This window comes from Pleurodeles waltl, chromosome 3_1, assembly GCF_031143425.1.
Source record: "Pleurodeles waltl isolate 20211129_DDA chromosome 3_1, aPleWal1.hap1.20221129, whole genome shotgun sequence".
Classification (NCBI taxonomy): domain Eukaryota; kingdom Metazoa; phylum Chordata; class Amphibia; order Caudata; family Salamandridae; genus Pleurodeles; species Pleurodeles waltl.
In genome coordinates, this window is record NC_090440.1 from 278,824,910 (window position 1) to 278,845,991 (window position 21,082).

Consider the following 21,082-nt stretch of genomic DNA (forward strand, 5'->3'; position numbering starts at 1 on the left):
ACCGCCTGTTCTCCGCCTTCCGCCAGGGTCATAATGACTCCCTTAGTCTTTAAAAATTAATATCTTGACTTCTAGGGATTGAAGTTTGGTTAGTTTGGTCTTGTTTTATTCAGATAAATATTGTCAATTTTCTAACCTTGTGTGGGGTCTTCTTTGTGGTGTCTTTCACTGTGTTACTGTAATTTAAGTGCTGCACAAATACTTTACACATTGCCTCAAGTTAGGCCTGCCTGCTCTGTGCCACACTACCAGAGGGTGAGCACAGGTTAATTTAGGTTGTGTATCCGACTTACCCTGACCAGGATTGTGATGCATACCTGTATCAACCAGAGACCCAATTTCTAACACAGGTGAAACCCAGCTGTGCAACCAAGGAGTGACAATGTCCATGTCTGATTCTTTCTCTTGTCCCATTCCAAAGGCCAATTGGTAACCTAAACTTTAATAGAATGATTTTGCTGTGGATTTGGCAAAGCATGAAAACTTCCTCATACATTGCAAGGTTAATGCATAATGACAAATACTGACCTACTAAAAAAACACCACCATTGATAAATTGCACTTTTCATTTGCTGATTGAACTCTGTGATAACCCGTTTAGGCTTTAGTTTCCCCTCTTCTTGGCTTCTCAGATATGTGTCCTTGCATAGCTCCATGTGAAATGTCTGATGCAGACCTTGCACCACTTTGATGATTATTCTGTTCTTTCTCTTTAACTTACCTTAAACCTTTTAATTACATTTCAAGGCCAGGATTAGGGAAAGTTTGTCACCAAGAATGGCCCACAAGAAATTTGTTTCACTTTCAAGTCATGTCTGGTAGTTATAAATCAGCAATCCTGAAACCCTTCATATGCAATATTCATCACTCTACTCCAAAATATAAATTGTTTTGATCTCCTTGGTGTAAATTTGTGCTCCTTTCACAATATTACTTGAATAATTAGCCGTAAGTTAACCTACAGAAAACCTCTCTTTCAATCAATAATTCTCTTCTCACAAATGGAAATGGGACTGAAGCATTTTAGTTTTTCCTCTTTGCAATCTAGAGCACACATACACAGATGAAATTGCCTTAAAGCATAGTGTTTGTACAGGGTGGGACTCTTTTCTGCACAAAACAATATGATGGCCACAACGCAGACATCTTTGGACTATTAAGCAAGGGTGCCTGTGTTGGCACATGGCTGCTGAAAGTGCGCCAGCACAGGAAGAGAGCAGTACTGCAACACTTCTTTGTAGATAAGACACAGTTCTGCTCACTCCAGTTCACTCAACACAATGCGGCTGCCCTGCGTTGAGTCAACTCTTTGTAAATGAAGGCTTCAGGGCATAATGTATTGGAGTAGGGATTTCTTCGGGGACAGCTAGATTAAGGTATGGGATCTTGTATGTGGTGAACTACAAGTTATGATAAAGGTTTGAAGTGAGGGTTTGAGTAAATTTGTTTTTTTGCTAAAATGTGTTCTTAATCTTTGCACATTTCGCAGCAAAGGCAGATCTGGAGCTGGATCTTAACAAACATGATTAACAGAGAGCCCTGTCAAATTTCATTACCACCAATGTTACTGTGCATTACTCAGAGACGAAAGGGTGCACCACGTTTTTTGAGTGTGCATGGAATGGATATGTGCAGATTAATTGAAACCATCAGGGCCCCCATCAGATGGTGGCACCCACAATAGATAGTCTGTAGTTATGGAATGCTTGGTATTGGTTGTCATTGATATATTATAAAAAAGTGCATATGCAAAATGCATCTTTTTTGAAAAAATTCGAATGAACAATCATACCTCATCATTCTTGAATAGCAACATTTATACATAATAAGGCCTAGATCTTTGGCAAGACAATGGGTTTTGTATTTGCTTGTTTGTATACAAACCTTCCTGTATTAAAGATATTTACACAATAGAACAGCTGCAATGAACGTCCGCTATAGCAGGGGACCATCTTCTCCTAGTGGTGTCTGTCAGCTGACTGTATACGTCTTCATCTTTGTTACGTCTTCCTGTATCGTGTTTATTTCATAGAATGTAATATTGATAAGCGTGTTCACTCAGTGTTATAACTCACTATTTTTTATATGAACATATTCAGTTACATTCTCCAGCAACTGTACCCTGTTGCACAGTGTGTCAACGAAGTACATCTACGTCACATTCAGGGTTGCCATTCAAACTCATTTAGTTTTACCAACAAAATTAAAAACCTTGCAAATAGGTATGTACTCAAATCCAAAGGAAGCGCCTAACCCACTCGCATTGACTGTAACGACATACATTTCTGGATTGCATTACATTAGTTACAGTTTGATGCTTCCATCAGTGTGGATTTGCAGTAGAGACATACTTTGAAATCTACTAAAAACGGAATATACATAAAAAACTCACCTGCGTGTCTGCATTCAAAACTTTAATTCTTTGCGTGGAGATGAATAGATCCACTTCAGTTAATGTCTGTGCGTCCCCCTCTGAATTCTGGAAGAAAATGTTGACATGCGCTCAAAAATAATTTTTCAAAAAAACTGTTAAAAGTCTGATGCTTAATACATGCACCCATACTACAAAAACCTAAGGTAGTTATGAAGACAAGCGCAGCATACAGATTGGGGTAAAATGAAAGAGGCATTGTGTATGCCGTTTGTGGCTATAGTAACACGGCGTCTAAAATAAAATGACACGACATGCCTGGGCTGCATCAAATGAATCATGACTGACAGAGAATGCATAGGCCTCAAAGGAAAGTTAGGAGTCATTGTACTTTAGTGAAGAATTCATAGTCAAAGCAGCAGATTGAATCCAAAGGGGATGCTTTTATGAAGGGAAAATATAGTGCCTAAATATGCTCATCTTATAATACAAACTTGCATCAAAGACATCTTCACTCTCTTGCCAGGGTTATACAAAGGAAGAAATGTGCTGAATCTCAACCCACACAAAACCATGTAAAGTCAAAAGACTGTACAACAAAAGCTACAGAGAGCGATAGTCTGGTAGACACAGGCCTAGAGAGTCTCAGCTACTTGCTGCGAGCTAGTCAGACCCTCTACTGCACATGATAAGATGGATACGCCCATTTCCACAGGGTGCAGAGAACTGCCCAGAAAGTTCCTCCAATTCACACTACGATAAGAGGTTTCTCCGATAATAGAGAAAGAAAGAAGAGGAAAGTGGCTTGGAGAAAAGTAAAGTCAGAGACAACAGATCATACAGAGATAATTAGTAAGGAAAACAGTAACAGAATTTCAGTCAAAGGCACAGAATAGACACAGGGTCGGACTAGGGCAGAAAATAGGGCCGGGTGCCACAGTAAAAGTATCCCTCATTTATGATTTACCTTGCTAAAAAGGTGGCCCATGTTTGCAAATTGGGAAAGGTCTGAGATGTTAAAGACACTATAAAATTGTATTGCAAGGTATGGGTGACTGCATGGATTTGAGCTTGCCACAAGCAACGTTTGTTTTTATTATCAGTGAAGTTAACAAAAAAAAACGGGCCCAACAGTCCATAAAACAGGCCCACAATCAGAAAACAAACTGGCCCACTCTTGTGATGCTTCAAATCAGACTCTCCACGCAGGTACGATGAAGAGTATAAATATGTATTTATTTGGTAGATGCCCTGCAACCAGAGCCTGGCTGTCCCTCGACCAGTCAACTATCAACTGTCCTCCCAGGAACGCCAGCTCTACCACTAGAACTTAGAATGCAGAATGCATTGGCACTCTAAGCTCCTATTACAGATAATAACACACCTTCCTCCTTTACAAATAATACATGGAATAAAGAAACCTAATGCAACGAGAACAAAACAATTAAATAACAATACAAAAACAATAACTACAGTTCTAAACATACTATAACCAATAGAAATATACACACAATAATGTAAAAAACAATCTTACATTTTTAACAAACATAACCTCCCAAATATGGAGGAAGTTGACGATTTCTCCTCCTCCTCCTTATTCCCCTGACTGGTCCATACAATTGGATACCAAACTCACTTGAACCCCACTATCTCCTTTATCCCTGATTTTCTCAGCAACTTGTCTAATGCTCCACAATTCATCATCCGACATCAACATGAAAGTATTGGCAACCCACTTTCTCCATTTACATCACACTGTCTATCTCTCTGGTACAAGGCTACCCGTTTATTCAGGGGCAGCTCATCCATAATGGCAGAGGAGCATCACCCCTTTCTGCCAGCAGCTGCAAAAAACATGCACTCCCCCTCACTGTGCATGTATTTTTGCCCGGCAATCTTGAGCCGGCCAAACACACATGCGCAGCAGGCTCTCTCCAGCCCAGCAACACAGTTGGGCACTCCCAGCAATGGATTGGCCGCAGGGCAGGCTTGGGAGCCTGTGCCTGCAGCCTGCGATGGAGGAGAGGAGCGGCACAGCAGAGAGAGAAGGTGTTTAAAAAAATATATATATATTTATGTTTATTCCCCCTCCCCCACCCGTGAGCCGCTACTGCGTTGATTATTACATTTTTCACCATTTTCTAAGACCACAAAGAATCTACTGACATTTACAACCTTGTAGGGACCTTTGAATTTCACCAAATCTCTTCTTTTCCGTCCAAAGAGAATTTTCACCCAATCTCCAACTCTTATGCATCCTTCAATCTCTATATTATTTTTTCTTTTACTGTTATTCTGAGTCCTTTCTTGTGACTTTCCCACTATTTCTTTAATCCAGGTTGGAACAAGCTTGGTTCCTGGTAACCTTCCATGCATCATTTGAAATGGAGTACTGACTGTCACACCATGCTCACTTGTTCTATGTGTCCACACCATTTCCGCAACCATTCTCTCTACATCCTGCTTGCTCACCACTGCCATCTGGATAGTTGCTTCAACTGATCCATTAACTCTCTCCACAATTCTGTTTCCCTGTGGATTATACAACGAGGTGCGACTGTGACTCCTAACACATCCAAGAACGTCTTCATTTCACGTGATGCCAACTGTGTACCATTATCAATTATCAAACTGAGCCAACTCCTTCTTTACTACACACATTTTCTAAACTATCATTCCTTTAGTGGTTATTTCTCCCCTGAACTTTACAATGAACCCTTTAGTATGGACATCAATATGGCATACCTAAAATCAGCTCTTACTTCATTCATAGGTCCAACAAAGTCTAAAGACACCGTGTGCCAAGTTTTCCCAGGATCATGAATTTGTCCCAAATCTGTTTGGTTACCCACCTTCAACCTCTTTTCGCCTTCCTTATATACACTACACCTCTCTACCCATTCATCCACCTGGTTATCCATTCCTGGAAAGCCACCAATCTGCTTTCAACCTCTTTTTTGTCCTTGTTCTACCCAAATGACCCTCATGCACCATTTCTATCAATCTGAACCCAAGACCTAAAGCAGGAACACATTTTGCTCCCCTCATGATTATCACATCATCTCAAACTGACAACTCCTCAATAATTTTAGGGTTTAGCTGAAATAGCTAAAGCGCTTGCCCTCCTAGTGTCTAACAAAATCAAGCGTTTTACTTCTTTAAGTGTGGAATCTAACTCCATTTCCTTAATCCTCTCCTGCTCTGTGATAGCAATTTCTCCTTGCACACTCAACACATCTTGTATTGAAGCCACAGCACCTTACACATCTCTAGCTAGAAGAGCAGGACCATCTACTTCTTTCCATTATAGGGACATCATGGATAAACAGTAGGTGTGACAATTCCTCCACCCTTGAATGTATTCTAATGTATAGCAATACTCTTGTAAACGAGCTGCAAGCCTAGCTAGTCTTGCTGATCCACCACTAGCCCCTCTTGGGAGAAGAATTCTCACCAAAGGCTTATGATCAGTTCGTAAAATAAATTTGGTCCCCCACAAATACGTCTGAAAATATTTAGCTACCCACGCTGCTGCTAGTGCCCCTCTTTCAATTACTGAGTAATTTCTTTCCGAGGTGGTCAAAGTCCTGGATGCAAATGCCACCATTGTCTCTGGTTTGTCACATACTTGAGTGAGAACAGCTCCTATCCCTGTAGCACTAGCATACACTATAAGAATTGAGTTCAATTTAGTGTTAAATGGTGTCAAGATTCCTCTTTTATGTGTTCAAAACATTTCTGTTGTATGTCACCCCCAAACAAAGTTGGCACCTTTCTTCAGTAATGACCTTAAGCATTCCGTTTTATCTGAGAAACCATGCACAAATCTGGAGTAGTATTCAACCAATCCTACAAAAGATCTCAAATTGTCCTTGTCTTTTGGTGCCGGAGCTAACTTTATGGCATCTGAAACATTGTTTTGGTTTCAGTCCATCTCCTGTAATGTTGAACCCAAGATACTCCACTTGATCTACCAAAAATTCACACTTGTCATGTCTGAGAGACAAGCCAGCTTCATTTAATCTTGGAGAGCCTGTCTGAGTACCATGTTATGCTGTTGTACAGAATCTCCAAAAATGTAAATATCATCCTGGAAGTATAAAATGTTGCTCATTCATTTGACTATCTCACTCATCATCCTTTGAAACACACTTGCCGACGAACATAAACCAAAAGGCACACAGGTGAATTGAAACATTCCTTCATTTGTGATTAAGGCTGTCAGGGAGTTACATTCTTACGGAATTTTATCTGATGATAGGCGTTTTTAAATCCAATTTAGAAAGATATTTTCCCCCACCTAAAGCCAAATCAACCCATTTGTGTTCGGCAATGGATATGCATCCATCACCATAATTTAGTTCAAGGATCTAATGTCAACACAAAACCTATACTTCTCATCCGCTTTCTCTGTAATAACTATTGGAGATATCCATCAAGATGTTCCTATCGGTTCAACCACTCCAGAATCAATAATTTATTTTTACAAGTCTCTCACTGCATCTTGACCTACTAAAGGAACTCTCTTCAATTTATGTTGGATCGGTATTGCATCTGGCTTTATGGACGTATCCCTTTAAATGCCCCAATTTTTCTTGAAACACTTCTTGTACTTCTTGCAAAATATCTGAAATTGCGATGTCCCCTTCCACCATTACTTGGTTAGGAGCTCTGGGGCCTACCACAATGCTAAGGTTGTATTGATGCATCCAACCCAATATGGGTGGACCACTTTCAGCTACATAAACATTACCACAAGTATTTCTCCCTCCAAACTCAATGATTGCTTCAATGTATCCCACCAAGTTAATATTTTCCCCTTGGTACCTGCCTGGGTTAATATCCTTTGGGAACAGCTTAATATTAGCCCACAAAGCAGTAAACATCTCTATAGAAATAATGGTATACATAGAACCTGAGTCTATCATCAGTTCTATCGTGTTGTCATTAATCACAAAGTCAGTTAAAGGTCTTTTCTTTCTACCTTGATTAACTTCTTTATTTCCCACACAAAGAATTCTATTAGTTACTCCAGTGTATCTGTTGCATCGAGTTCTTCATAAACAGTGGCTACCCCAGGTTTATTGTCTTGTTTACATACATTTGTGAAGTGTCCTTTGCATCCACACCTTCAACAAGTTTTGTCAATAGCTATACATTTTGAGTAATCTGCAGTATGGAAGTTGCTTCCACTATGGTAACATCTTTTAGTTTGTTGTTTGAATTTTGAGAAATTTTTGTTATTGTTCAAAACTGCTCCAACTTCTGAATCAGTTTTGTCAAAACCTGTGGTTGCAGACACTTTGCTGATACTATTTTCTATTTACATTTCTCTCATGCAATGCTCGGATTGTTCAACAATTCCCGCAATATCAATAGCATATTTAGGAGATAGCTTCTTGTCTGACCAGAGTCGCTTTTGAATTTTCTTGCCCTTACAATGCACAATGAGTTGATCACGCACTAACTCATCGGTCATGACACCACATATACATTTCAAAGATAATTCTCTTAATTTTGAAACTAAGTCATCAATTGTCTTGCCTTCAGTTTGTGAATGAGTATACCATTTATTTCTGTTCATTACTATATTTATTTCCTTCGCAAACCTCACTTCCAGGCATTTCTTTGTTTCAAGACCAAGATACTCATTTGTCTCTCCATTAAATGCTGTAGCTACTGGTAAGTACTAAAAAATGTTTTGACCTTCTTTGCCTAAAGCATTGACAAATAAGGCCTTTTTCCTTGAAGCATTAAAGTCTTGAGCCCCTAAAGCTTCCACATATGTTTAAACATAGTTATCCAATCCTCCCATTCTATGGATAATGTTCCTGGTTGCTCTAAAAATGTTGGTGGTGAGTTTGTTATCAAGCCGCATGTTACAGAGATGAATATATAGCACTGTGAACAAGAGAGAAATCAAATGTGCATATCACAGCTAGTACCTTATATTATTGTGGTGTACTAATTAATACACACAAGTGTGTATATGAACATTAAAACAAACAATACCCAGCTGTAAGCTAAACTCCACTATGTGTTTAGCGTTGTTGTGTTAAACACTGTTGTATTGTCATACACAAAAGCTTAAAGTAATAAATATTCGAAATTATGGAAAGTTAAATAGTGTGCATGTCACCACTATCCTTGATGTTGTTGGTGACACGCTTATATGCAAAATAAATCCAGTACGGTGTGTATACCACTGTTTCCAAGGTGATACACAATACCCAAACTGAGCAATGATTATGAATGGTGTGTGTATTACCATTACACCTCTCTGCAAGATGGGGCGAACACAACGTATTATCATCACCAGCATGATGACGTTTGCACTGCGCTGTAATTTCAACAAGATGGCGGAACTCAAACAACATCCAAAGTACCAGTGTGATGACACCTAAGCGGGAGAGATATCGGCACAAGAGCGCATCTTACACGGCGTCAAAACAGGGCGAAAAAAACTTTAAAACTTAGTTTATACAGTACCACCAATGACTATCAAGGTGGCCACAATATCCGCTTCCCCTTCTCTGTTACTTCCGCATTATTGTTCCTGTAATGGCCACTGTTGGACTTTTGGCCATACGCATGGTCATCCCTAGTCTTTTTGCCTCCTTCCTCCTGGTTTTTCTGACCTTTCGCTGTTGGCTCTAGGACTCTGAGCACTTTATCACTGCTGACCAGTGTTAAAGTGCAGGTGCTCTCCCATCTAAAGTTGGTATGATTGGCTTATACCTGATTGGCATATTTAATTTACCTATAAGTCCCTTGTACAGTGGTATCTCTATACCCAGGGCCTGTAAATTAAATACTACTAGTGGGCCTGCAGCGCTGCTTGCGCCACCCACTGAAGTAGACTTTCAAACCTGTCTCAGGCCTGCTAGCGCAGGGCCTGTGTGCGCAGTTTTCTGCCACAGGGACCTGGCATCTAAATTTACTTGCCAGGCCCAGGACTCCCCTTTTACTACATGTAAGTCACCCCTAAAGTACGCCCTGTGGGCAGGGTGCCATGTATGTAGAAAGGCAGGACATGTGCCATATTGCATGGCCTGTCCTGGTAGTGACAAACAGCCTAACTTGGTGTCTCACTGCTGTGAGTGCTGCCTTCTCATAGGATTGCATTAGAAATGCCCTGCCTTATGTGTAGGGGGATTGTCTGATTTATGAGGGCTAGCGTAGGCGTGTTTGGTATGGTTGTGATGGTGATGATAAATACTGCTTACTGGTGTGGGTGTATTTTTTATTACTATCACAGAAATGCCACTTCTAGAAAGTGCGCATTTATCTGTGCTTATGATTCTGGTGTTTTGCAGCTTGACTCCAATCCACGTCTGGGCAGAGTGACAGTTGGGGCTTTGTGCATACTTTTCAGACAGCCTGTACACAGGGAGGGTGGAGGTGTCACTGAGGTGCATCTACATACTGAATAGTCTTCCTGGGCTGAGAGAAGGGAGAGGCGGGGCACACCTACATTTGTAAAGGCTGTGCCCTGGCCTCACACAATAGGGTCGTTAACCCCCCACTGATGTTTGGAGCCTGTGCTGAAAGGAGAGAGGGGGCACTCCCAGAACCAGTTGTAACTGGCTGGAACCTCCTCTCCCTACCACTGTAAAACACTGTAAGAACTGACTATAAGTACAGGGGAATTTTCCCCACAATTTGAACATTCTTGGAACTTGAAACTGGACACAAGACGCTGATGAATGGACCCACCAGGAAACCGCCATGGACTGCTGCTGCTGTGCTGACCTGTGACCTGCCTGGTCACTAGGAGGAACTGCCACCAACTGCACCCCTTGTGCTGGCCTGTAGCTGGATCCACCAGCCCTGTACCATCTCCTTGATATTGTTCCCAGGGGCAGGGTGCTGTGGCCCCTGACCCCTGCAACTAGCTTTTCTTTTGCCCAAAGAAATCACCGCCGCAGCCCAGGCTGCATTGGTCTTAGCGCTGTGAAAAGCGCTTGAAAGAAATCACCGCCGCAGCCCAGGCTGCATTTGTCTTAGCGCTGTGAAAAGCGCTTGAAAGAAATCACCGCCGCAGCCCAGGCTACATTTGTCTTAGCGCTGTGAAAAGCGCTTGATGGAAATCACCGCCGCAGCCCGGGCAGGGCTTCTTGTTTCAAGCGCGAGGATCGCGCTGACTTTAGTGCCCCCGGGGCACTTGAGAAAGTGAAGGAAGGAGCAGCACGCTCCTACCGTGCCCCTGGGGGACGCGCACCCTTCGGAGCGCCCCCGGGGCACACCGGGTCCTTACCTTTCGGCGCTGCCTCCCCAGAGGACGAGGGAAGGCAGCACCGCGGCCGCGCACCGGACCGGGTGCGGCCGCTTTCAGGAAGCGGGAGCAGTGCCTCAACGGAGGCCCCTGCTTCCCCCACTACATTGGCAGCCGCACCGAGGACAAGGGCGGCTGCCTCCCGGCAAGCAGGACGCGGGGAGGAAGGGGGTTCCCCTTCCCCCGGTCACTGCGCTAGGGGCGTGAACGCCCCTCCAGCTCTCATCTTTACCGCTTTGGGCTCCCCCCTCGTGGAGAGGGCCGGTTGAGGCCCGAGGGGGGGCCCTAAAGGCTCCGAGTCCCCAGGAGGGACCCAATAAGGATCGGAGAGGGTGCGTGTTGCCCCTCACCCGTTACAAGATCCCGAGACCCCCCGTTTGGCGCAGGGAGCGCGGGGGGCCCCCTTGTTTCGGCTCCTCAGGCACTGGAGGTGCCTTTAGCAAAACAGGTACTTTTAAATGGCCCAATATGATTCTAATCTAAAGTTCTTGCTACAGACTTTGCCATTATGATGTATTGCCTACCTGTTACATGATGCTTTTACATATGTGTGCACATGTTCCTTTTATGGACATGACTTGCTAATATGTTTCCCTAAACTTGCCATAGATTTTCTAATGTTCCTACTATGGGCGTTTTATGATATTCTAATGACAAGTGTGCTAATGTAATAACGTGTTTCCTGACTACTGCTTATGTTGCAGAATACTGAGTAACCTGTGTGTTATGTGTGACTACTGCTAGTTTGCAGAGTAACTAATGTGTAACGTTCTGACAACTGCTAAGGTAGCAGGATAGTACTGTTATGTGATGTTGGTCTAATAATTACGTTGTGTACAATACAGTGTATTTTCATATAATCTGGTGTTGTGTTTCCTTTGTGGTGGGAATATTGCGTCACATGTATGTGTGTGTTGTGCAAACGCTTTACGCATTGCCTCCGGGTTAAGCCTGACTGCTCGTGCCAAGCTACCAAGGGGGTGAGCAGGGGTTATCTTGGACGTGTAACTCCCTTGCCCTGACTAGAGTGGGTAAGTTTTGCCTGGCTGAGGTGCATACCCTAGCCAACCAGAAACCCCATTTCTAACATTGGAAGTCAGCGGTGAGGATAGGACTTGCGCTTGCACAATACCATTGTGACTCATTATTTCACTACAAGGATTGAGTTTAGACCATCACATGTTTGGCTTCTCTTAACTTTCTCTCTTTGGTCATTTTTCCTGTTTTCAGTTCTCACGCTTGGGTATTGTGGTTGTCACAGTTGAGTTATTTGTACCTTTTCAAGATGGGGCTTACCTTTGATTTAGAGGACCTGCCGTTTTACACGCAGGGGGAATTAGAGGGGTTCTGTAGAGAGAGAGGGCTGCCTGTAGAAGGGGACCTCAGGAGATCTCTGAATTTCTTTGAAAGGTTTGTGACATTTACCCAGGGAGGGAGTGTGCTTAGGGGGTACCCAGAGGATCCTGAGTGTAGCGAGGGTTCCCAATGGGAGGGCTCCCAGACCTCATCCCTAGAGAGTGGTAGAGAGACTGATCAGGAGGGTGAGAATGACCGGTTGGGGACGCCAGTTGACAGGGAAGGCCCCAGTGATAGGGAGTCCCTTGCTGGGTCCAGTGTAAGAAGCAGGGCTACCTCTCATTCCTTGACGCCTGATGAGCTAAGAGATAGGCGGGAAGAGAGGGACCTGAAGTTGCAGTTAGCGCGCCTAGCTGTTGAGGAGAGAAGGGCTGAGGTAGAGAAGGCCTTAGTACAGGAGAGAATGGCAGAGGCAGAGAGGGCCTTTGCCAGAGAAAGACTCGCTCTAGAGCGCAGTCTGAAGGTTCTGGACTCACCAGCGCTGCAGGTGGAGTCCAGTGGTGGCAGCAATGTACAGTGCTGTAGCAAAGATGTTCCTCACATACCCATAGATCTGGTACCTAGGTTCCAAGAGGGGGGTGACATACGTCAGTGGTTAAAGGAATATGAGAGGGCTCTGGTAGAGCGCAGGATCCCTGAGAAGGATTGGGGAACTGGCCTAGGGAGTTTTATTCCTGAGGAGGGGAGGGATGCCCTACTGACTCTAGAAGAGAGTGACAGGGAGGGGTACTCCGCTGTGAAGAACGCACTGATTGTGAAGTATGGTTTTTCCCCTGAGGAATACAGAAAAAGGTTTAGGGGTGGTAAGAAACTGTCCCACCAGTCTTGGGAGGAGTTTGTGGAGGATTGCTGCATTGCACTAGATGGATGGGTGAAGGGTAGCACAGTAAACAATTTTGAAGGGCTGTTTAATCTGATTCTCAGAGAGCACCTGTTTCGTTGTTGTTTTTCAGAGTTACGCCAACACTTGTCAGTGTGTGAGCTCTCTGACCCCAGGGAGCTCGCAAAGGAGGCAGACTTCTGGTTGCGTACCAGAGGGTCTGGTGTGACATTAGGGGGTGTTCCTAATGAGAGTGGTCTAGGTGTTTCCCAACAAGGTGTGGTGGGAAAGGAATGGAGTGTCCCAGGTAGGTCCCAGTGGACTGGGATGGGTGAGGGACCCCATGTCCCGTCTCTGAGGAGAGGGAATGGGGCTGGGCTGAGGCCCAAGGTGCCCAAGATACCGTCCCAGGCCCCTGAAGGTTCCATGAGTGAACGCCAGGAGGTGAGCCTAACCTGTGCCGTAGGGCCAGCTGTTCAGAAGGATCCCATTTTGTCATTAGGATTTAGGCGGGTGGCTGGTGATAGCGTTCCGCCGGTCCTGGTGTCTGGTAGTCTCGCTCTACAGCGGAGGAGGCGGAAATCCAGACATAGGGTTGAGAGGGGGCTGCGGGCCCCAGTGGAGAACCTGGATGGTCAGGGGTCAGCTCTGAGTGCAGAGCCCCCCGGGAATGACCTTGGTGAGACCATTTCTGGGCTGGGGGGAATCCAGACTCTGTCCGATGGGCAGAGGTCAGGAGACCTGCGCCAGACAGACTCTTGTGTGGCCCTTGGGGAAAGTGTTTCCCTTGTGGGGGGTAGGTGTGCCCCCCAGGAAGTCCTGGTGCGCCAGGCAATGATTCAACCGCAGGGTGGTGACTCTGGGTTGGATGATCAGGTTCAGGGGGTAAACTCTGACCTGATGGGGAGTACGTGTGCTCCCAAGGAAGTCCTGGTGCGCCGGGCAGTGGTTCAACCGCAGGGTAGTGACTCTGGGTTGGATTGCCAGATTCAGGGGGTAAGCTCTGATCTGGTAGGGGGTAGGTGTGCTCCCAAGGAAGTCCTGGTTCGCTGGGCAATGGTCCAGTCTAAGGGTGTCGTCCCTGGACTAGATAGACAGGTTCAGGGGGTAAACTCTGACCTGGTTGGGGGGGCGGTTAGTGTGCTCACCCCCCTGTGTGAAACTTCTGGTGGCTTCTCCCGAGGTGGGGAGACGCAGGACTCTGGAAGTGGGGTTCAGGGAGGGGGAAGCCCGCCCCGGACCCCGGTGCAACCCAAGGGTGTCGTCCCTGGGTTGGGTGGTCAGTCGCCAGGTAGTGATCCTGGGCTGGCGAGAAAGTTGTGCAGGGCTGCTGTACCCAGCACCCTGGCAAGTGTGGATTCTGGTGATACCCCTCCTAGGAGAGGAGGGCGGGATCCTAGAAGGAGGGGTAGAGGGAGGAGAGCCTCGCCTCTAGCCCCTGTAGAACCTATGGGTGCGGACCCTAGGTTGGTGGATCAGTGGCAGGGTAGAGCCCCTGAACTGATCAGAAATGGAGTGGAGACAGGTTGCTTTGCACCTGGGGCTACCGCCCCCCACTCATTATGGTTTCAGAGACCAGAGGCTCCTAGATGGCCTGGGGCCTGGTTCTGGCCCTTGGCAGCTAGAGAATCCCCGTGGGTTGGTCTAGGCTGCCTGGGACGCATTGACAGAGAGATCCCAGTGGAGTCAGGAAGGCGTAGAACTGGAACATGCCCCTGCTGCTGTGGGCCTGGGTCCTTGTTCTATCGCCCCAATCAGGAAAGTACATCAAGGTATTGATTGTTCTCCCCTGGATTTTGGCTGGTAGGGGGTTGTGTTGGACTTTTGGCCATACGCATGGTCATCCCTAGTCTTTTTGCCTCCTTCCTCCTGGTTTTTCTGACCTTTCGCTGTTGGCTCTAGGACTCTGAGCACTTTATCACTGCTGACCAGTGTTAAAGTGCAGGTGCTCTCCCATCTAAAGTTGGTATGATTGGCTTATACCTGATTGGCATATTTAATTTACCTATAAGTCCCTTGTACAGTGGTATCTCTATACCCAGGGCCTGTAAATTAAATACTACTAGTGGGCCTGCAGCGCTGCTTGCGCCACCCACTGAAGTAGACTTTCAAACCTGTCTCAGGCCTGCTAGCGCAGGGCCTGTGTGCGCAGTTTTCTGCCACAGGGACCTGGCATCTAAATTTACTTGCCAGGCCCAGGACTCCCCTTTTACTACATGTAAGTCACCCCTAAAGTACGCCCTGTGGGCAGGGTGCCATGTATGTAGAAAGGCAGGACATGTGCCATATTGCATGGCCTGTCCTGGTAGTGACAAACAGCCTAACTTGGTGTCTCACTGCTGTGAGTGCTGCCTTCTCATAGGATTGCATTAGAAATGCCCTGCCTTATGTGTAGGGGGATTGTCTGATTTATGAGGGCTAGCGTAGGCGTGTTTGGTATGGTTGTGATGGTGATGATAAATACTGCTTACTGGTGTGGGTGTATTTTTTATTACTATCACAGAAATGCCACTTCTAGAAAGTGCGCATTTATCTGTGCTTATGATTCTGGTGTTTTGCAGCTTGACTCCAATCCACGTCTGGGCAGAGTGACAGTTGGGGCTTTGTGCATACTTTTCAGACAGCCTGTACACAGGGAGGGTGGAGGTGTCACTGAGGTGCATCTACATACTGAATAGTCTTCCTGGGCTGAGAGAAGGGAGAGGCGGGGCACACCTACATTTGTAAAGGCTGTGCCCTGGCCTCACACAATAGGGTCGTTAACCCCCCACTGATGTTTGGAGCCTGTGCTGAAAGGAGAGAGGGGGCACTCCCAGAACCAGTTGTAACTGGCTGGAACCTCCTCTCCCTACCACTGTAAAACACTGTAAGAACTGACTATAAGTACAGGGGAATTTTCCCCACAATTTGAACATTCTTGGAACTTGAAACTGGACACAAGACGCTGATGAATGGACCCACCAGGAAACCGCCATGGACTGCTGCTGCTGTGCTGACCTGTGACCTGCCTGGTCACTAGGAGGAACTGCCACCAACTGCACCCCTTGTGCTGGCCTGTAGCTGGATCCACCAGCCCTGTACCATCTCCTTGATATTGTTCCCAGGGGCAGGGTGCTGTGGCCCCTGACCCCTGCAACTAGCTTTTCTTTTGCCCAAATAAATCACCGCCGCAGCCCAGGCTGCATTGGTCTTAGCGCTGTGAAAAGCGCTTGAAAGAAATCACCGCCGCAGCCCAGGCTGCATTTGTCTTAGCGCTGTGAAAAGCGCTTGAAAGAAATCACCGCCGCAGCCCAGGCTACATTTGTCTTAGCGCTGTGAAAAGCGCTTGATGGAAATCACCGCCGCAGCCCGGGCAGGGCTTCTTGTTTCAAGCGCGAGGATCGCGCTGACTTTAGTGCCCCCGGGGCACTTGAGAAAGTGAAGGAAGGAGCAGCACGCTCCTACCGTGCCCCTGGGGGACGCGCACCCTTCGGAGCGCCCCCGGGGCACACCGGGTCCTTACCTTTCGGCGCTGCCTCCCCAGAGGACGAGGGAAGGCAGCACCGCGGCCGCGCACCGGACCGGGTGCGGCCGCTTTCAGGAAGCGGGAGCAGTGCCTCAACGGAGGCCCCTGCTTCCCCCACTACATTGGCAGCCGCACCGAGGACAAGGGCGGCTGCCTCCCGGCAAGCAGGACGCGGGGAGGAAGGGGGTTCCCCTTCCCCCGGTCACTGCGCTAGGGGCGTGAACGCCCCTCCAGCTCTCATCTTTACCGCTTTGGGCTCCCCCCTCGTGGAGAGGGCCGGTTGAGGCCCGAGGGGGGGCCCTAAAGGCTCCGAGTCCCCAGGAGGGACCCAATAAGGATCGGAGAGGGTGCGTGTTGCCCCTCGCCCGTTACAAGATCCCGAGACCCCCCGTTTGGCGCAGGGAGCGCGGGGGGCCCCCTTGTTTCGGCTCCTCAGGCACTGGAGGTGCCTTTAGCAAAACAGGTACTTTTAAATGGCCCAATATGATTCTAATCTAAAGTTCTTGCTACAGACTTTGCCATTATGATGTATTGCCTACCTGTTACATGATGCTTTTACATATGTGTGCACATGTTCCTTTTATGGACATGACTTGCTAATATGTTTCCCTAAACTTGCCATAGATTTTCTAATGTTCCTACTATGGGCGTTTTATGATATTCTAATGACAAGTGTGCTAATGTAATAACGTGTTTCCTGACTACTGCTTATGTTGCAGAATACTGAGTAACCTGTGTGTTATGTGTGACTACTGCTAGTTTGCAGAGTAACTAATGTGTAACGTTCTGACAACTGCTAAGTACGTTGTGTACAATACAGTGTATTTTCATATAATCTGGTGTTGTGTTTCCTTTGTGGTGGGAATATTGCGTCACATGTATGTGTGTGTTGTGCAAACGCTTTACGCATTGCCTCCGGGTTAAGCCTGACTGCTCGTGCCAAGCTACCAAGGGGGTGAGCAGGGGTTATCTTGGACGTGTAACTCCCTTGCCCTGACTAGAGTGGGTAAGTTTTGCCTGGCTGAGGTGCATACCCTAGCCAACCAGAAACCCCATTTCTAACAGCCACCTTCACCGACAATGGGTCAGAAGTCACCTTGAGTGGTTGCGACAACAGACTGGCTCAGCTCATTGCCAAATCTTGTGATGCTTCAAATCAGACTCTCCACGCAGGTAAGATGAAGATCATGAATGTGTATTTATTTGATAGATTCCCTACAACCAGTGCGTGGCTGTCCCTTGGCCAGTTAACTATCAACTGCCCTCCTGGGAACGCCAGCTCTACCACTGGAGGTTACAATGCAGAATACATTGGTACTCTAAGCTCCTATGACAAATCATAACACCCTCACACTGACCTGAGACACCAGTCCATAGGGCATTGCCTGATTGCCCTTTATGCTAGTCAGACTCCGAAAAAGCAAAGGGAGAAAGAGGAGACTACAGACGGAACTATAGAGAGTGAAAGTACAACATACATACACAAGAAACAGAAAAACAGCTAAAGAATTATTGAAAGACACATGGGAAAGCAGAAGGGTAGATCAATTGTCACAAACTGACAGTTATTAAATGAGAGAGGGAGCTAAACCACAGAAAGTCAGAAATAGAGGGAGAAAGGTGACAGACCCATAGAGGCAGCCAATCTTGAGCGTTGTTCTTTATATAAATATATGTTAACATATCTGATTTGATGGATTGACCTGTAAAGAATATAAGCACCTATTATCTCAGTATAGAAAATAACCCCATTTACACAATTACCTTCAAAGAGGTAATCTTGATTTATAATTCTTTGAAGCACAGTAAAATAAACGTATACATTACGCCTTTCTGCTATTTAAATGAACAGAAACAGGTAATATCAAACTTAAAAACCTCCATTTGTTTCCAAAAAATAGTCAAGTTAAAAATCACATTACCTTTCTTTTATTTATGAGACAAGCTTGAAATAAAGTAGGTGATAGTTTCTGTGTAGCTGTGTATAGTGTTTTGGTTTTTATTCCAGATTGCCTGCTACAGATTACGGCAGGTGAACGTGGCATTAATGTTTTTTTCCTGTAATAACAGACTGTTGTATATTTTGAGTGCTCTATTTCTCCTTGATTAAATCTGTGAATAATCTTTCTTCTACCACTTCCTTGTTCGTTCATCAAGTAAATTTAAATTCTGTGCAAGCAAAGGGTGAATGTATTACAAATGAGCACACAATGGCACTTCTGACAAAATAATCAACCTCCAGCTGCCTTAGTACAGGAATTAAGTTCCTTTAGGAGCAATGGTCGAACGTTCTAATTTGACGAAAAAATCTAATGTCCCCACATCTCCAAAACTCATCTCCCTAGGCCGCCTATCATTGAATTCAGATGAGTTGTAGAATGTGTAACACTATAGAGCATGCAGTCACCCACAACTTCGCCTTTCTTGCCATGTTTGAGATTAATCAAGTAGTTCAGCTGTAAAATAAATCTCCATTTTGCTGCTGCAAGTATTTAGTGAAACTGACAGTATTTTATTAAAGGCTTATTTGCATGTTTGTGGTTCGGGAAGGCACAAGCACATCGTCACATATTGAAAACGCATATTTCGCGCATCCTTCCACTTCATTAAAGAATCAACTAAAATGTCATTCACTGGCTCCTGCTAGGCCTGCAAAGTGTCTGAGTAACTTAAAAGACAAAATACTATGCAATATAGGATGTCACGTTAAGCCCCTTCAACTAATTGATGTTTTCTGTTTCATCTTTCTCTATTAGAGGTTTAGTACAGAATAGGGATAGGGGTACAGGGGGTACAGGGGGAGAAAGCATGATGTCTGGAATAAGCAAACACTGCAAAACAGGTACATCATGTTGTAGAGAACATATGGTAGCCCATGAGGTGAAGTACTTGCAGGGGCATGGTGGGGACAACAGCAGGACTTAGGGCTTGATTTATATCTTGAAGGTAACGGTCCTACTGGTGACTTTTTGACTGTAAACTCCCCCGCCGCCATGACGGTCTGCTTGCCATATTTAGATATTGACGGTCCAAGAGATGAAAGACCACTGCTGTCTCCTCCAGGAAACATTGGCTGTGTCGACAGCCAAGGAAAAAGCGGTGGTCCGACCTTCATTCCTTAGTTGACGGATTGGGGGGGCAAAGAGGGTGAAAACTCACCTTTTTACCACTCCCCACCCATCTTCAACTGGACACAACTGGACAACCCCCACCATCGCTGCTGACAATGACCAACGGAGAAAACACGCCCCCCTGTCGATGGACTACAAGGTAGGGACACCACATTGACAGGGTATATTGGGGGGGGCCCTGTGTGGGAGGTGGGGACCACTGAAGACAAACATGTCACAGTAATTTTTTTAAATCACTGTGACAGGCATATGTACAGTACACGAAGTGGGTCAGACATTGGTGAGGGCACAGTGGTACACAACACATAGTGCACACATACACAACTGTCATCATGGTGCAGTATAGTATTAATTGGCAAATTAATGTTGGCACCACAATGATGGTACATTCACACCTGGCAACTGTGTCCATGTGTGCACATTGCCTGTGGACCTGTACCTGTCATGTTGTGCTGCAAGTTGTGTGTGTGAGTCAGTACATGTATGTGTGTATGTGATGCAATTGGCTGGGTGAGGTGCAGGTGTGTGTGAGTGTGTTTGTGTAGCTGAGTGTATAGTTGTGTTGTTTGTTGTGGTTATGTGATGTGTGGGTGTAGTGTCAATGGTGTGTGTATGTTGTGTCATGGATGCATGTCAATGTGTGTTTTTGACATGTACAGGTTGTGGTGTGTTGGACTGGCAATGGGTAATTGTGTGTATTCATTGTGCCATGTAGTGTGGGGGTGCACCTGTGACTACGGGATAGTTTGTGTCACTTACCTCCCTTCCTTAGCCGCTGCCATTGTATGAAGTCCATTGAGCCCCGCTGCCTTCTCCCACTGTCAGTGAACCGCTGCCAGTACACCTACTGCAGGACTGTTGCATCTAAATATGGCAGGCAGAACAGCGCCAACTTGACGGTCTTCTCTGGCCCACCAGCAACACCACCAAAATCTAAATCAGGCCCTTAGTCATGCTGTGTGGTAGTCTGGGTGGGGTAGGGCAGGAGAAAAGGGAAGGTGGGAGGGCTGAAGGTGGGATGGAGGGGGGGTTGGAAGTCCACAGGCCGGGAGGTGGAGGGAGAGAAAAAACACGGCCAAGAGGAAAGAGAAGGAAAGAAGGAGGCAGAGAGGGAGGGGTAGTGGCAGACAAGGAGGTGGGTAAGAGTGAGGGGGCAAGAGCAAGGATCGGCGAGCATGGGTGGGAGGAAGGCAAGCACCCACGAGGGCAAGGTTGAGCCACTGGCTGAAGAAAGGCTAGCAGTGAATTGTGTTATCCACCTGCTATGGGCTGGTAACACCTAACACCCGCTGCCCTGGAGGAAAGCTGCCCAAGTGAGGATGAAGGTCTCCGCTTTGTCCTGCAGGTTATAGATGACCCGCTTGTATGAGCCTGTTTGTTGCATGGCAGAGATCCATTCATTGTGGGAAAGGGATATGGGTGAGTGCCAATGGCGGAGGACGCAGTTCTTTGCCGCTGCCAGTGCCATGTGAAGTAGGTGGTTCTCAAGTTGCGAGATGTCTGAGGAGTCAGAGAAGTCATGCAACAGGATCAAAGTACAGGGCAGAGGCTTTGTGATGGAAAGGGTCTCACTGACGGTGGTGCCAACCATCTCCCAGAAAGCTCGGACTGTGGTGCAGTTAGA

The 21,082-nt window shown here is 46.1% G+C and overlaps 1 protein-coding gene across 7 annotated transcripts in view; it reads right to left on the reverse strand.

The window, feature by feature from the left end:
• Window positions 1-21,082, reverse strand: part of APBA2 (amyloid beta precursor protein binding family A member 2) — a 1,150,852-nt gene that overhangs the window by 320,883 nt on the left and 808,887 nt on the right. For all 7 annotated transcript variants that reach the window (XM_069222387.1, XM_069222383.1, XM_069222388.1 and 4 more), the window contains one exon: window positions 2,393-2,479. In XM_069222387.1, the coding sequence (XP_069078488.1) occupies window positions 2,393-2,479 (87 nt within the window). The remainder of the gene's footprint in view (window positions 1-2,392; window positions 2,480-21,082) is intronic.